At 48.4% G+C, this 16777-nt stretch overlaps 1 protein-coding gene across 2 annotated transcripts in view; it reads left to right on the forward strand.

Annotated features, from left to right (window-relative positions):
* The first annotated feature begins 7049 nt into the window (after positions 1-7049).
* lrrc7 (leucine rich repeat containing 7) overlaps positions 7050-16777 on the forward strand; it is a 331680-nt gene continuing 321952 nt past the window's right edge. For both annotated transcript variants that reach the window (XM_041208419.1, XM_041208420.1), the window contains exon 1: positions 7050-7247. In XM_041208419.1, coding sequence (XP_041064353.1) covers positions 7059-7247 — 189 coding nt within the window. In that variant the 5' untranslated portion in view covers positions 7050-7058. The remainder of the gene's footprint in view (positions 7248-16777) is intronic.

The raw sequence follows: 16777 nt of genomic DNA on the forward strand, positions 1-16777 counted from the left end.
TATTCTTGCTTGCCCTGTGCTGCTAAGTTCATATCACCCTCTTTCCCATAATAGGCCCCACCCCAATTCCTAATACCATTTAACACTTACATGCCAGTAGAAAATTTTTGAGTTTCTTTTTCTGTTAACTGCCATTCTATTCTCATATTCTCTCCTGGTCAGTCATATTTTTCTCTTCATTTCCCCTCTCTACATCTTGTAGTTGGCCTGAAGAATTTACCTGACATGCATCATACACCCTCTATCTTTTATGACTATATTCTGTATCTCATTTATTATCCAAGGAGCCTTGGCTTTGGTTCCCTTATCCTTTGCTCTTGTTGGAATATATCTAGCCTGTACCTGAAACATCACTTCCTTAAATATTATCCATTGTCCCATTATAGTTTTTCCTGTCAATCTTTGGTTCTATTTTACCATTACTAGATCTCCTCTCAACTTAACTTAGCCCTCTTCCAATTTAGAAGTTTCAATTGGCCCACCTCATTTCCCAGCACCAGATCTAGTACTGCCTCCTCCCTAATTGGATGGAGAGCAACTGGTCAAGGAGGTTCTCCGGAACACATTTCAGAAATTCCTCATTCCCCTTCCCCTTTAAGCTAACATTATCCCAATCGATGTTTGGATAATTAAAGTCCCCCAAAATCATCACTCTAGAATTCTCGCAAATCCCTGTGATTCCTCTGCAGATTTGCTCTTCTATCTCACTCTCTCACTATTTGAAGGCCTATAGAATACCTTCAGTTTGCATGATCATGCTATTTATTGCTTCTCAAGCAACATCTGTAAAGATGAAACATAAGTTAGCATTTCAGATGAAACCCTTTGTCAGAATCAATTTTAATGAAAGATTACAGCAAAGCTATTAACTTATTTATTCACTATGCAGATGCTGATGAATCTACTGTGTGGGCTGGATTTTGTCAGCTTTTCAGCCAGAATGTCAGGCAACCCTGCTTCAGCCATTTGGGGGAGCCTCAGCCGGATTTTAGGCCCTTTGTACAGCTAATGAACTTTGGTCAGGGCTCCTCCCCTTTAAAGGAAGAGAGCCTGTCCCCAAGAGCTGCTGGTCAATCAGAAGGCTGGTAGCTCCTCAGTTCTATCGGTACCCAGTGAGCAGTGACCATTGCTGGAACTGCACCTAGCAGAGAGATGCAGCAACGGATGCCCCTCTTGCTGCAAGATAAGTTTGGTCAGAGGTTGCCGAGGCCAATCAGGCATGCCCTGATGAGGGAGGGTGTGGTTTGTGAGGGTGGGGCGTTGTTGCCATGGAGGCAGCAATTGCTGTTAGTAGGCCCCTCCATGGACCATTGTACTGGATCAGGAGGGCAGTCTTTCATGAGCCTGCAGGGAGGCCATCAGGGTTCACCAGGTGGTCTCCCCATGAGGTGGAGGGCCCATACTTCGCTGGTAAAAGACTAGCGGCAGCAGGAGGAGATACTTAAGTGGCAAAATTGACCTCGGGGCAGGAAGGTTATTCTCTATCTTCATCACTTCTGGCAGAATGCCATAGCAATAGGAAGGCAACAGGCAAACCAACTCCACCTTCCCTTGCCATTTTCTGGCACCTCCACTGCCACCTTTGCCATTCTTGCAGGCCCCAAAAAATTCAGCCCTATATTTCCAGAATTTAAGTCTAATTTAGCACTCTATTGGGAAGAAGTACTCACAGAGGATATATCGATGGATGTTATTTATTTGAACTTCTATAAAGCATTCAACAAGGTTCCACATATTAAGAGTATCTGGAATTGAAGGCAACCTATTGACATGAGTAAGGAATTGATTAAGAAGTAGGAGAAGAGAGTAGGGGTAGTTAGTATGTAATCCAATTGATGGAATGTGATTAATGTTGTCTCCAGGGGCCTGTACTTGAGACTCAGTTTTTCACCATTTTTATAAATAACTTAGATGAAGGTGTAGAGTTACATGTTCAAATTTACTGACGACACCAAGTTAGGTGCAACAGAAAGTTATGAAGGGACATTAATAGATTAAGTGAATGGATAAAACTGTGGCAGATGGAGTTCAATGCTGAGAAGCTAGGAACTGTGGAGAAGCAGAGAGATTTAGGCATTCATGTAAAAGATCGCAAAAGTTAGTGGACAGGTAAAAAACATCATTAAATAATCTAATAGAATATTGGCCTTTATCTCAAGGAATACAAAAAGATGGAAGTTATGTTGCAGTTACATAAAGACATAGTTAAACCCTACCTAGAGTTCTACTTACAATTCTGGGCATTAAACCTCAGGAAAGATTGGAGAGGGAGCAGAGCAGATTAATCAGAATGATACTGGGGCTAGAAGGACAGGTCATAGGATGGAATCGTCCCAGATTTGCACTAAGTGCTATAGCGGGAGGGTAAAACAATGTTTTACCCGCTGGCCGCAATGGTGGATTTTCACACCATATCGTCCCAAACCCACCTCATTAATTATGTATTCCCGGAAACACGCTGTTTCCATGGCAGGTGGGCTCTCATTCGCCACTTCATCAAGCCGGGTGCCATATTTAAAGTCCAGCTATGTGCACACCTCTCAGTGCTTCCAGCCCACAATTGCTGCAAAGAAGACATGGCTCTGAAAGGCATAAAGACTGCAGTCCCCAGGTTCAATGATGCAGCCCTCGAGCACCTTTTGGACACAGTGGAGGCTCACTGTGATGACCTGTATCTCTGCTTTGGCCACAGGATGGGCAGCAACCTCACTAATCCGGCTTGGGAGGCGTTGGCAGTGGTAGTCAGCGCCAATGACCTGCAAAAGAGGACAGCCACCTAGTGCCGCAAGAGGATGAATGATCTCCTCCATTCCGGCAGCGTAAGTCACTCTTCTTATCACTCTCAGCTCACACACTCAAAAACCTATCACAAGTCCACAGGGCCTTCACTCGCTGCCAGTTCAAGGGACATCACCATTCACTCTCTCAGACACACCTTCATTGTCCTCATCCTGTCCATGGGACCACTCACCACCCACATATGCCAGGCATACATCATTTGGCCTGCAGCCGCCCTGCTCACATTCTGTCCATCTCTATTCACGCAGGACAAGTTGGCACACAACAAAAGGGAGAGGTCACAGACCGGTGGAGGAATGCCTGAAATCAAGGTCCACACGGACTTTGAAAACAGAGCCATTCAGCCGGCCAGTGAGGATCTGGACCGGTCCTATGCGAACGGTGAGGTTGGTGGTGCTCTCCCAAATGAGATCCAGCAGTGCAACATCCATCAGACAACCATGCTGTGAGTGATGTGTCCTGTTTCACAGGCCACTGCCACATACTAATTATCTCACCTTGCTTTCGCAGGCACATCTGTCAAACAGCCGATGGAATTCACGACCCAGGGCCTCCAATCAAGCCCCAAACAAACCTCTGAAGAGCAATCTAGCCACCCTTCTTGAAGTCCCGTCACAGCACTCACCCACACCATCCACCAGCGTAGAGACACACGCCTCGGTGGGACCTAGCTTTAGAGTAGCCTTGAGATCACAATCTGGTGAGCACATTGCACTTTCTAATCCACAGCAAGCGGCAACAGGGATTTCCCAAGTTTCTGGCGCTTGGAGAACTGCTGGAGCGCAGAAATTTGCTGAGTCTGAGCCAGATGACGAGCCTCTGGACTCGGTCATGTCACAGTTGCTGCAGCTGCAGTCAAGCTCAGGAACATCAGGAAGGGATGTCCGCTGCACTCCTCAGATTGCAAGGAATAATGGAGGAGTCCGTCCGCCTTTAGGCTGAAGTGATGACCCTGATCACAGAACACAAGCGAGCTTTCCTTGGCCAGACAGGAGTCAGAAATTCTCAGAGGCTATGTGAAGATCTTTGGAGTGTCCTCGCTGCATGTCGTCATCATCCTCCTGCAATCAAGCGACTATTAGGGCCTCCACTGCGTCTCCATGACAGGTACATTATCACAGATGATATGTGTGCTGCCATAAGACAGACTGGAGTCAAACATTTACAGATGGAAAGTGAGGATCTTATAGTGTCTCCTCACTGCATGTCGTCATCATCCTCCACAAATCTAGCAGCTATGAAGGCCTCCTGAGCATGCCTGCCTCATTTGGCTAGTGTGAGGGCCCCACCATTGTCGCCTTCGAGGACCTCCTCACCACCTTCACCATCGATGGCCTCCTCATTAGAGGAGACCGCCAGCTCCTGCATCTGTTCCTCAGCCAGCTCCTCTCCCTGTTGCAGCGCCAGGTTGTAAAGTGCGCAGCAGGTAATGGCGATGTGTGACACCCTCTGTGGACTGTATTGCAGGGCTCCACCAGACCAGTCCAAGCAATTGGACCTCATTTTCAGCATCTTGATGGTCTGCTCCACCAAGTTGCAAGTTGCAGCATGAGCCTCATTATACCTTTGCAGTCTTAGGCTGCCACACAGGTGGCATCAGCCATATCCTCTGCTGGTAGCCCTTGCCCCCGAGGAGCCATCCCTGCAGTTTCTGTGGACCCTGGAAGATCTGTGACTGACTAACAATGTAGGAGTCGTACGCACTCCCTGAAAACTGTGTGCACCCCCTGAAAACTGTGTGCAAACCTAAGGGATGTGTTTGTGATGTTCGCACACCAGCTGCGCCCGCGAATGGAATCCCTTGCAGTTGTCATAGTTGACCGTGTGTTGCGATGGAGATCTGAGCACCACATGAGCACAGTCGAATGCACCCTGCACCTGTGGGAAACACAAGATCTGTGCAAATCAAATCAATCTTGCATCCTGGCTGTCCTGGTCCTGGGAGAAATGCACAAAGGTTGTGTGCACTTGTGAAGATGGCATCCGTGACCTCATGGATGCATTTGTGGGTGAAAGTTTATTATATCCCACAAAGGTCACCTGTGGATCCCTGAAAGAAGCCACTTGCGTAGAAATTGAGCTGCGCTGTCACGTTCATTGCCACTGGCAGTGGATGCCCTCCATGTCCCTGTGGTGCCAAATCCTACGGTAGCTGGCAGATGTGACCAACCCGTTCCCTAGACATGTGCAGTCTTTGGCGACACTGCTTCTCAGTCGTATGCAAGAATGAAAAGCGGTGTCTATAGACCCTGGGTCTAGCCAGGTGCCGCCCAGCGACAGCTCACTGTGGTTCTTCAGCTGCATGTGTGGGATCCCCAGCTGCCCCTTCTACCAGAGGGTGCTGCTCCTCCCTCTGCGCAGCCAGGCGCTTCAGTCACTCTCTTCTCCTTCATCTTTGATCTTTGTACACCATGAGGCATACAGCTAGTTCACCAGGCTCCATGATCCTGCTGTACTCCTCCTGCAGGATGAAAGAGGGAGAGACATGTGGGTTAGCTTGGGTGAAGGAAGAACCTCTCTTGGCTAAGTCTGAAGGCCCCTTAATGCATTGCGGAGAGTGCTGGCCACCACTTAGATCCAGAGATTAGTGCACTGCAAAACCCCATCTTTCTCCACCCCACTCCACCTGACCAATTGGCGGCAACTTTGCCCATTGGACTGCATGCTGTGTTCTCAGCTCAGGCGCAGGCATTCTCCTAACCCACGCTACAAAGCTGCACTTTTAGCTTGAACCATGGGGGAGACTGGTCCAAATCAGGATGATGACATTGCAAGGAGTTTTGAGTGCCTCCACCAGTGACTGCTCCATGGCCACTTTAGCAGGGTGATTATACAATGTACCCAGTTGTCCAAGTGTTCAGTGGTCCACTAAAATGCTCATTAGTTTGCAGCCTGTGCCCAAGGGTTGAAAAGCTCTGGAGAACTTGGTGGCACTTTGATGCTTTTGCATTGCTTGAGTAAGCAGATAACCTAGAGGCTTGACTCCAATCATATGTCTCAGCTGCAGAGGAATGGTCACGTTATACAAGGTGTCCCTAATGTGTGGCCGCTTCCCTCGTCCACACTCCTCCCCCAACCCTGCACGTGCTTGTGCGCTACCGTCAACTGCAGGGCAGCCTTTGCATCCCCCCCCCCCCCCCCACAAAAGTCACCTCAACTGCAGGGCAGCCTTTGCCCCCTGCCAACGCACCTGAACCTTGAAGTCCGACAGGCATCTCTTACGAGCACTCCGCCACGGTTCTGTGCACTTATCTCCGAGTTTCCCTCAAAGTGCAGCCCGCGAAGTGCACACTTTTTATATGCTATTGTGAAACACGTTGGAATGAAATCACGCTGACCTGGGTGGATGATTCAGCGGGCGGTGGGTTGAGTCCAGCGGGTTAGTCTTATAATGATATGCTAATGTATTATAATGAGGTTCCCAACATCCAAAGGCAGGAAATGCAGCCCACCATCGATGGGCTGAGTGGACGATCACAACTGGTTTCACAATGTCATGAAACCGATTTTTGGCTTTTTCACCATATTGTCTGCTCACGCCACCAAACTCACACGACGCCAGTGGATACGGATGATTCCACCCATAGACTGGGCTTGTATTCCTTTCACTATGGCTGATTAAGGGGCAATCCAATTGAGGTGTTCAAGATGGCTACAAGAGTTAACAGGGTAGATGGAACAAACATATATCCTCTGGTTGGGGAGTCCGGGGCCACCTTAAAATCAGAGCTTGTGGCGATGTGAGGAACCAATTTCTTTCAACAAAGGATAGTAGAAATCCAAAACCACATCGCCCAGCTATTGTGTACATATTTTAAAAAAATATTGGCAACTTTAGTAAAAAATGCTATAAATCAAGATTACAAGTGGATTAGATTGCACCTTAAAGCTTTAACTATATACAGTTATGAGGTTTGATGATTTCCTCCTTTATCAGTCTGTCTGTCAGCCAAGGATTGGATCATTTGTGACTATGGTTGAATAGCGTTCCACCAAACGCTCATTGGCATCATATGAAGAATGGTCAATTAGAACAGTACCAGAGAAAGGCAATACCCCTCCCGCCAACCCCTCAGCTTTTCCACTACCTTCAAGAAAAGAGAGGAAATACTGGGGGGAAATCTTAGCACTGTTGTTTAGATTTTGTGTCAGAAATACAGATGAATTATTTTATTAATGTTCTTGTAGTTGCTCTAACCATACTTTTTTCCCCATTCACTGGTGTCTATTCTTGTGATATTGCAGTGCAGTGTCTGGAGATGACAACAAAGAGGAAACTTATTGGTCGCCTGGTACCCTGCCGATGTTTCCGGGGTGAAGAAGAAGTCATCTCAGTATTGGATTATTCCCACTGCAGCCTTCAACATGTACCAAAGGAGATATTCAATTTTGAGCGTTCTTTGGAAGAGCTCTATTTAGATGCCAATCAGATAGAGGAACTGCCCAAGGTAGGAAGAGACAAACATACTGGGTGTACTTTTGTTGTAGTTACACAATTAATGCTTTAATTTAAAACAAATTAATTGGACAATGAGGTATAGCAATGAATTAAAGATTGACCTTTCATCTCTGGGATCTGAATTCAAACCTGGTTTGTATTGATGCTATGAATGATTCCTGTTTCTGCCGGCTTTAAGGGTCCTGTGTGAAATTACTATGAGCACTCTAACCCAACCTCCTAGTGCTCATAGGCCTGACTGATGCTAATTAGTAGTGTTATTCAGACAGGCGTAAAGATGAATGATATGAGGAATATAACTCAGGGTAATTGGTACAATAAGGGATGTTCACCCAACAGCAACAACTAGCACTTACATAGCTCCTTTTGTGTAATAAAGTGTCCCAAGGCACTCCACTGGAATATTATCAAACAAAACTTAGGACAGGTGATTAAAAGCTGATTCAGAAAGCTAGGTGCTGCATCTTTAAAGAGGTAAACAGATGCAGAGGTTTAGGGAGGGCATTCCAAAGTTTAGGGCCTTGGCAGCTGAAAGCACAGTCCCCAATGATGGAGCAATTAAAATCAGAAATGCACAAGAGGCCAGAATTGGAGAAGCTTAGAGATCTCAGAGGGTTGTAAGGTTGGGGGTGGAACAGAGACAGGGAGTGGTGAGATCATGAAATAATTTGAAAACAAGAAAGAAAATTTTAAAAAGGAGGCATTGTCAAACCAGAGGCCCGTGTAGGTCAGCAAGGACAGAAGTGATGGACTTTGCTGCCTGTATCCTATATAGCACTGAATTCTGGGTGATCTCAAGATTATGGAGAGTGGAAGATGGGAGGGCAGCCAGGAGGGTATTGTAAAAGTTAAGGGCTAACTAAGGCATGGATTAGAGTTTCAGCAGCAGATGAGCTGAAGCAGGGATGGAAACAGGCAATGTCAAGGCCACACCAGTGCATTGGCGACTTGAAAAATGTTCTTATTTCATCATTTAATGGTAGAATTTATTTTATTTCCAAGTTTACTTTTTACACTCCTAAACAATTTGATTTATATACTGGGATGCTTCCATGAGTGCCAACTGCCTCCTGTTACCTTGCCCAGGTGATTATTGTTCATGTGTGAATGACAATGTCTTTCAGTGAGACTGACTAATCCAGATCAGCTAATTAAGCACAGCTTGATTAGCACCCCTTCCACAAACATTCATTCCCTCCACCACTGATGCACAGTAGCAGCAGTGTGTACTATCTACAAGTTGCACTGCAGGAATTCACAAAGGCTCCTTAGACAGCCCCTTCCAAACCCGTGACCAGTACCATCTAGGAGGACAAGGGCAGCAGATAGATGGGAACACCACCACCTGGAAGTTCCCCTCCAAGTCACTCACCATCCTGACTTGGAAATATATCGTTGTTCCTTCACTGTTGCTGGGCCAAAATCCTGGAACTCCCTCCCTAACAGTACCGTGGGTGTACCTACACCACTTGGACTGCAGCGGTTCAAGAAGGCAGCTCACCAATCCCTTCTCAAGGACAAATAGGGATGAGCAATAAATGCAGGCCTAGCCAATGAAGCCCACATCATGTGAGTGAATAAAAAAAATATATTATAGCTGTGGAGGTGGAATGAGGCCCTTAACTGGCCTTTAATTGGCTGGCTGATGCCTTAGCTGCCCACCGTAACATGGAAGACAACTTGGTGGTGGCAGGAAAGCAGTAGGCTAGCCACCTGTTTTATCTTATATACCCTGCCCCCTGCCTGCAAATATGGTGGCAGGGGTCCATAAAACTCCCCTCATGGGTTGTAATTGAGACCAAATTGCTGTGTATGTCACAGTTCCACAGTGGAATGTGCATTTGCCAATGGAAGAACTCTTCCTAAACTGAGCAATTACGTTTTCTTCTTGAAAGCAGCAACAATCTCTCTTTAACTTAAGTTGTTGTTAATTAAAACTTCCTTTTATTCTGTCCTTCTTTTAATTTTGGAATACTTTAATTTCATTACTAAACGCTGGTGGTTTTTCTCAGCATTGAAATTGTGAAGAATCACCAAGCCAGACAGCATGAAGGAGTTGATATCTTTGAAAGCTTCATCAATCTTCTCATTTTTACTTCTGTCGTATTGTCAGGACTGTGCCTCAGCTTCATTGTCTTATTAACAATTATCGGTTTAATTGGAAGTTTTACATTAATAGTTTTCCACATTAGCTCAAGCAATTTGTTACCATCCCAAAACAGGCTTACCGCTTTAACGGATAGTCATAATAAATGACTTTGGCTGGGATTTTCTGTGCCCTCAGGCGTCAGGTGTGTTTGGTGGCATGAGTGGACAATATGGTGCGATCGGTTTCATGATCGACCGCTCAACCCTCTCTGGATCACCTGCCTACGTCGGCAGGAACACACGCCGGTGTAGAACACGTCTTGACAAGTGTGAGGTGTGAAGTACAAAAGTGGGGAATTACCCACTACCCCGCTTGTTCACATTGCGGACATCTGAGGAACAGAAGATGCTGGAGTCTGATAGCAACAGCACACTAGACGAACATCCATGCTGGGTGGAATCTCATGGACATGGGTCTGCTGTGAAGCAGCGCACAAAAATTGAAGTCATCATTGATGCTCAGAACGAATGTTGGTCAAGGGGGTGGGAGAGGAAGGTCTAGGATTGGCTGGAAGAGGAAGAGGTGTGGGGGGATGAGGTTAGGAGGGGTGGGAAGGTGCCAGGTGGGTGAGGTTGGAGGGTGGGAATGAAGCTGTTGGAGGGGAGGGAGAACAGGGAGGGGGAAGGAGGGGTAATGAGGGAGAAGACGGCACATGGGGTGGTAGGTATAAGGTGGGGGTGGAAGGTGTAAGGGAAGGAGTGTGGAGAGAGGAAGGAGTGCAGCGAGGGAAGGGTGTCTAGGTGGAGGAAGGGGTGCGGAGAGAGGAGAGTGTCCGGGGGAGGAAGAGGTGTGGAGAGGGGAGGGCGTCCAGGGGAAGGAAGGGGTGGGGGGTGGGCAGGAGGGAGTCCAGGGGAAACATAGTTTCAATGGCGGGCCGGGTCTCATTCACCCACCATTACCTCGCTGCTTCATCACACTGGGAGCCATGTTTAAAGTGAAGTAACATGCACATATCTCAGTGCTTCCAGTCAAGGACTGCTGCAAAGAAAACATGGCCCTGAAAGACAAAAAGAATGCAGCACTGCCCCCCCCCCCCCCCCCACCCCGGGTTTAATGACGGGTCCATTGAGTGCCTTTTGGATGCAGTGGAAGTCAACTGTAATGTCCTCTAACTCCGGTCTTGGCACAGGATGGACAGCAACATTATTAATCCAGCATAGGAGGTGGTGGCAGCAGTGGTCAGTGCCAATGCCTAACGAAAGGGAACAGCCACCCAGTGCCGAAAAAGGATGAATGATCTTCTCTGTTCCATCAGTGTAAGTCACCTTTTTATTACTTTTAGCTCATGCACTAACAAACCCATCACACATCCACAGGGACCTCACTCATTACAAGTTCAAGGGAAATCACCATTCAATCTCTCATACACACCTTCATTGTCCTCATCCTGTCCATGGCACCATTCACCACCCACACATGCCAGACATACTCATCAGCTGGCCTGACAGCCGTCTTGCTTACTTTCTGTCCATCTCTATTCATTCAGGACAAGCTGGCACACAACAAGAGGGATAGGACGCAGAGATAAAAACAAAAAACTGCGGATGCTGGAAATCCAAAACAAAAACAGAAATACCTGGAAAGACTCAGCAGGTCTGGCAGCATCGGCGGAGAAGAACAAAGTTGACGTTTCAAGTCCTCATGACCCTTCAACAGAACTAACTAAAAATAGGAGAGGGGTGAAATATAAGCTGGTTTAAGGCGGGGGGGGGGTGGGGGGTGGGGGAGAGAAGTGGGGGGGTGCTGGTGTGCTTATAGGGACAAACAAGCAGTGATAGGAGCAGATAATCAAAAGATGTCACAGACAAAAGAACAAAGTGATGTTGAAGGTGGTGCTATTATCTAAAAGGATGTGCTAATTAAGAATGGATAGCAGGGAAACGCAAGGTACAGATAGCTCTAGTGGGGGTGGTGTGAACTAAGACTAAAAGGGCATAAAAGGTATAGATTTAAAAATAATGGAAATAGCTGGGAAAAGAAAAATCTATATAAATTATTGGAAAAAACAAAAGGGAGGGGGAAGAAACGGAAAGGGGGTGAGGATGGAGGAGGGAGTTTAAGATCTGAAGTTGTTGAACTCAATATTCAGTCCGGAAGGCTGTAAAGTGCCTAGTCGGAAGATGAGGTGCTGTTCCTGCAGTTTGCATTGAGCTTCACTGGAACAATGTAGCAAGCCAAGTGCAGACATGTGGGCAAGAGAGCAGGGTGGAGTGTTAAAATGGCAAGCGACAGGGAGGTCTGGGTCATTCTTGAGGACAGACCGAAGGTGTTCTGCAAAGCGGTCGCCCAGTCTGCATTTAGTCTCTCCAATGTAGAGGAGACCGCATTGGGAGCAACAAATGCAGTAGACTAAGTTGGGGGAAATGCAAGTGAAATGCTGCTTCACTTGAAAGGAGTGTTTGGGCCCTTGGACGGTGAGGAGAAAGAAAGTGAAGGGGCAGGTGTTGCATATTTTGTGTTTGCATGGGGAGGTGCCGTAGGTGGGGGTTGAGGAGTAGGGGTGATGGAGGAGTGAACCAGGGTGTCACAGAGGGAACAATCCCTACGGAATGCCGCCGGGGGGGTGAAGGGAAGATGTGTTGGTGGTGGCATCATGCTGGAGTTGGCGGAAATGGTGGACGATGAGCTTTTGAATGCAGAGGCTGGTGGGGTGATAAGTGAGGACAAGGGGGACCCTATCATGTTTCTGGGAGGGAGGAGAAGGCGTGAGGGCGGATGCGCGGGAGATGGGCCAAACACGGTTGAGGGCCCTGTCAACTACCATGGATGGAAAACCTCGGTTAAGGAAGAAGGAGGACATGTCAGAGGAACTGTTTTTGAAGGTAGCACCATCGGAACAGATGCGAGGGAGGCGAAGGCACTGAGAGAATGGGATGGAGTCCTTACAGGAAGCGGAGTGTGGGGAGCTGTAGTCGAGGTAGCTGTGGGAGTGGGTAGGCTTATAATGGATATTGGTGGACAATCTATCACCAGAAATTGAGACAGAGAGCTCAAGGAAGGGAAGGGAAGTGTCAGAGATGGACCATGTGAAAATGATGGAGGAGTGGAGATTGGAAGCAAAATTAATAAATTTTTCCAGGTCCCGACGAGAGCATGAAGCAGCACCGAAGTAATCATCAATGTACCGGAGAAAGAGTTGTGGGAGGGGGCCAGAGTAGGACTGGAACAAGGAATGTTCCACATACCCCATAAAGAGACAGGCATAGCTAGGGCCCATGCGGGTACCCATAGCCACACCTTTTATTTGGAAGAAGTGAGAGGAGTTGAAGGAGAAATTGTTCAGCGTGAGAACAAGTTCAGCCAGTCGGAGGAGAGTAGTGGTGGATGGGGATTTTTCGGGCCTCTGTTCAAGGAAGAAGCTGAGAGCCCTCAGACCATCCTGGTGGGGGATGGAGGTGTAGAGGGATTGGATGTCCATGGTGAAGAGGAGGCGATTGGGGCCAAGGAACTGGAAATTGTTGATGTGACGTAAGGTGTCAGAGGAATCACGGGTGTAGGTGGGAAGGGACCGGACAAGGGGAGAGAGGAGGGAGTCAAGATAACGAGAAATGAGTTCCGTGGGGCAGGAACAGGCTGACACGATCGGTCTGCCGGGACAGTCCTGTTTGTGGATTTTGGGTAGGAGATAGAAGCGGGCCGTCTGAGCTTGGGCGACTATCAGGTTGGAAGCTGTGGGAGGAAGATCTCCAGAGGAGATGAGGTCAGTAACAAAGTCCTGGAAACAATGGCTTGATGTTCAGTGGTGGGGTCATGGTCCAGGGAGAGGTAGGAGGAAGTGTCTGCGAGTTGACGCTCAGCATCTGTGAGGTAGAGGTCAGTGCACCAGACAACAACAGCACCACCCTTGTCAGCGGGTTTGATGACAATGTTGGGGTTGGACCTGAGAGAACGGAGTGCAGTAAGTTCCGAGAAAGACAGGTTAGAATGGGTGAGATGAGCAGAGAAATTGAGACGACTAATGTCACACCGACAGTTCTCAATGAAAAGATCAAGAGAAGGTAAGAATCCAGAGGGAGAGGTCCAGGTGGAGGGAGAATATTGGATGTGGATAAAAGGATCCATTGAACGGGGAGAGGACTCCTGCCTAAAGAAGTGAGCACGGAGACGAAGGCGGCAGAAGGAGAGTTCAGCATCGTGCCGAGCCCGAAATTCACTGAGCTGAGGGCGTAAGTGTATGAAACTAAGTCCAGACTGGCAGAGGAATGTCCAAAATCAAGGTCCTCAGGGGCTTTGAACATAGAGCCATCTAGCCGACCAGCAAAAATCTGGACCATTCCTGTGCTGACAGTGAGGTTGGCGCTGCTCTACCAAGTGAGAATCCAACAGTGCAACATCCATCAGACGACCATGCTATGAGTGATGTGTCCTGTTCTGCAGTCCCCTGCCAATTAATTATCTCAGAATTATTATTAATTATCTAATTATCTCACCTTGCTTCCACAGGCACATCTGGGAACAGCTGACCAAGTCCACAACCCCAGGGCCTCCAATCAAGCCCCAAAGAAACCCCTGAAGAGCAATCTGCAGGCACCTTCATTGAACCCGTCACAGAGCTCACCCATACCTTCCACCAGCGCAGAGACACACACCTCAGTGGGATCTAGCTTTAGAGTAGCCTTGGGATCGCAATCTGGTGAGAACATCGCACTGTCTGATCCACAGCAGGCGGCGGCAGGGACTTCCCAGGTTTCTGGCATTTGGGGGACAGCTGGAGGCCAGAAATCTGCTGAGTCCGTGTCAGAAGACGCGGTCATACCTCAGTTGCTGGAACTGCAAAGGCAAGCTCAGGAACATCAGATGTATGCTGCACTCCTCAGATTGCAAGGCACAATGGTGGCATCCGTCCACCTGCATGGTAGCGTCAGCATGCCAACACACTGAGATCAACACTGGTCAACAGTGGTAGGATGGCGGCTGACATGGACACCTTCGTCCGGGACATCGCTCCTGCACTGCAGCGCGAGCAGAACTCCATTGCTGATGCCATGGTTGGCCTGAAACAGTGTGTATCTGAGGGGGGTATGGGGCAGCTTGATCTCACTCCAGATACCCCTTGTCCTCAAGGAGTCAGCCAGGGGCCCTTGGGCACCCATAGGTAGGAGGATCAGCAGGTGCACACCCCGAGGCCATCCACGCAGGTGACTCCGGGGTTTCCGGCCCATCCTGTGACCCTGGCAGCTCCAGCTCCACAGGCTGAGGAGGGTGCTACTGCCACACAGAAAGACACCAAGAGCAGGCTGAGGCCCTCCAGATCTCAGCCTACCGGAGATCGCCCATCAAGGTCAGCACAGACAGGGCATAGCAGTCAGCAGGCTGCCTCCACTCCGCTGTGGATGCCCAGGGAGCACCAAGATGTAGCAGCAGGGTTAGGAAGGTTAAGAAGATGTAATTGCACAGTCTGGGCACGGGTGTTAATCAAAACTTCAACATAATGTTCACTATTGTCAGTAAACTCCAAAGAATGTCTCCCTGCCTATGGCTCCTTGTTCTGATGAGCAATGTTTGTGTCACTTAGATGTGAAACCTTTCTGCACAAGATAAAGGCAGGTGTCTCAGTCAAGGGCTTCTTCCCTGTGCTTTGTGCAGCCTTCAGACCAAAGTGATGGTCTGGCCTCACATTCCCTGGACACATTACTGATATCTGCACCTCGATGGTGTTTGCCATTGCTGCCAGAATATGGCGGGCAAGTATCACAGAGTTCTGTCATTCTCTCTGTGTGCTCTCAGCACCTTTAAGGTGGGGCTGGCCCCCCATCTCATCAGCATCTGTGAGCAGTGAGCTATGCTCCTGAAGGGGTCAGGTGCTGAAAGCTGACAAAGGATCAGGTGCATTTAAAGTTTCACTGCTGCATCTCCATGATATGACCCTGATCACAGAGCGCAAGCGAGCTGCCAGACTGGAGTCAGACATTCACAGAGCTATATAAAGATCTATGGAGTGTCTGCATTGCGTGTTATTGTCCTCCTGGAATTGAGCAACTATTAGGGCCTCCGCTGCAGCTTCATAATAGGAACCTTATCACAGAGGGTATGCGCGCTGCCATAAGTCAGACTGAAGTCCAACTTTCACATATGCAACGTGAGGACTATGCATGTTGTCATCATCCTCCACAAATCTAGCAGTTATGAGGATCTACCGAACGCCTCATCTGGCCAGTGTGATGGCCTCATCGTCGCTATCGTCGCCTTCGAGGACCTCTTCACCCTCATCCGCATCGAAGTCCTCTTTATTCTCCTCAGCCAGCTCCTCTCCCCATTGCAACGCCAGGTTGTAAAGGTGTAGCAGGCGATGATGATGCGTAACGTCCTCTGTGGATTATATTGCAGGGCTCCACCAGACTGGCCCAGGCACCGGAACTTAGTTTTCAGCATCCCAATGGTCTGTTCCATCAAGGTGCGAGTTACAGCATGAACCTTGTTATACCTTTGCTCTGCTGCAGTCTGAGGCTGCCGCAGGGTGTCATCAGCCACGTAGCAGGTAGCCCTTGTTCCCTAGGAGCCATCCCTGCATCTGTGGACCCTGACATGCAGGTTGCATTTCTGGTGGTTGCACAGCAGCTGAACATTCAGTGAGTGGAAGCCCTGGTGGTTGACATAGTTGACTGCTTATTGCGACAGAGATCAGAGTGCCACATCTGGGCAAATCCAATCACTCTTGCATCCTGGCTTTCCTGGTCCTGGGCGAAATGCACAAAGTTGTGTTCCCTCATGAAGATGTCATCCGTGACCTCATAGATGTGCATTTGTGGGTGGAGGCTTGTAATATTCCACAGAGGTCACCTGTGGAGCGCTGAAAGGAGTACTGCAGTCACTTTCACAGCCACAGGCAGTGGATGCCCTCCATCTCCCCGTGGCGCCAAATCCTGCAGCAGCTAGCAGATGTGATTGACGAGTTCCCTAGACATGTGCAGTCTTTAGCGACATTGGTTCTCGGTCATCTGCAGGAATGAAAGTCAGCATCTGGGTCTGGCTAGGCGCTGACCAACAACAGTTCTCTGTGGCTCTTTAGCGGCGTGTGTGGGAGCCCCAGCCACCCCTTCTTTGAAAAGAGAGGCTTTTAGCAGGTACAAGGGAAGCAAATTAGCGGAGGCATTACTGGAGTACAGAAAGTGCAGGGTGGAGCTTAAGAAAGCAATTAGGAGAGCAAAGAGGGGATATGAGAAAGCTCTGGCTGGTAAAAGTAGGGAAAATCCCAAGATATTCTATAAGTACATCAATGGGAAGAGGAAAGCCAGGGAAAGAGTAGGACCCATAAGGGATCAAGGGGGCAATCTATGGATGGAGCTAGAGGACATCGGTAGAGTGTTGAACGAATACTTCACATCCGTCTTCACCCAAGAGAATGAGGATGAAAGTATGGAACTCAGGGA

Source organism: Carcharodon carcharias, chromosome 16 (assembly GCF_017639515.1).
Source record: "Carcharodon carcharias isolate sCarCar2 chromosome 16, sCarCar2.pri, whole genome shotgun sequence".
NCBI classification, from domain to species: domain Eukaryota; kingdom Metazoa; phylum Chordata; class Chondrichthyes; order Lamniformes; family Lamnidae; genus Carcharodon; species Carcharodon carcharias.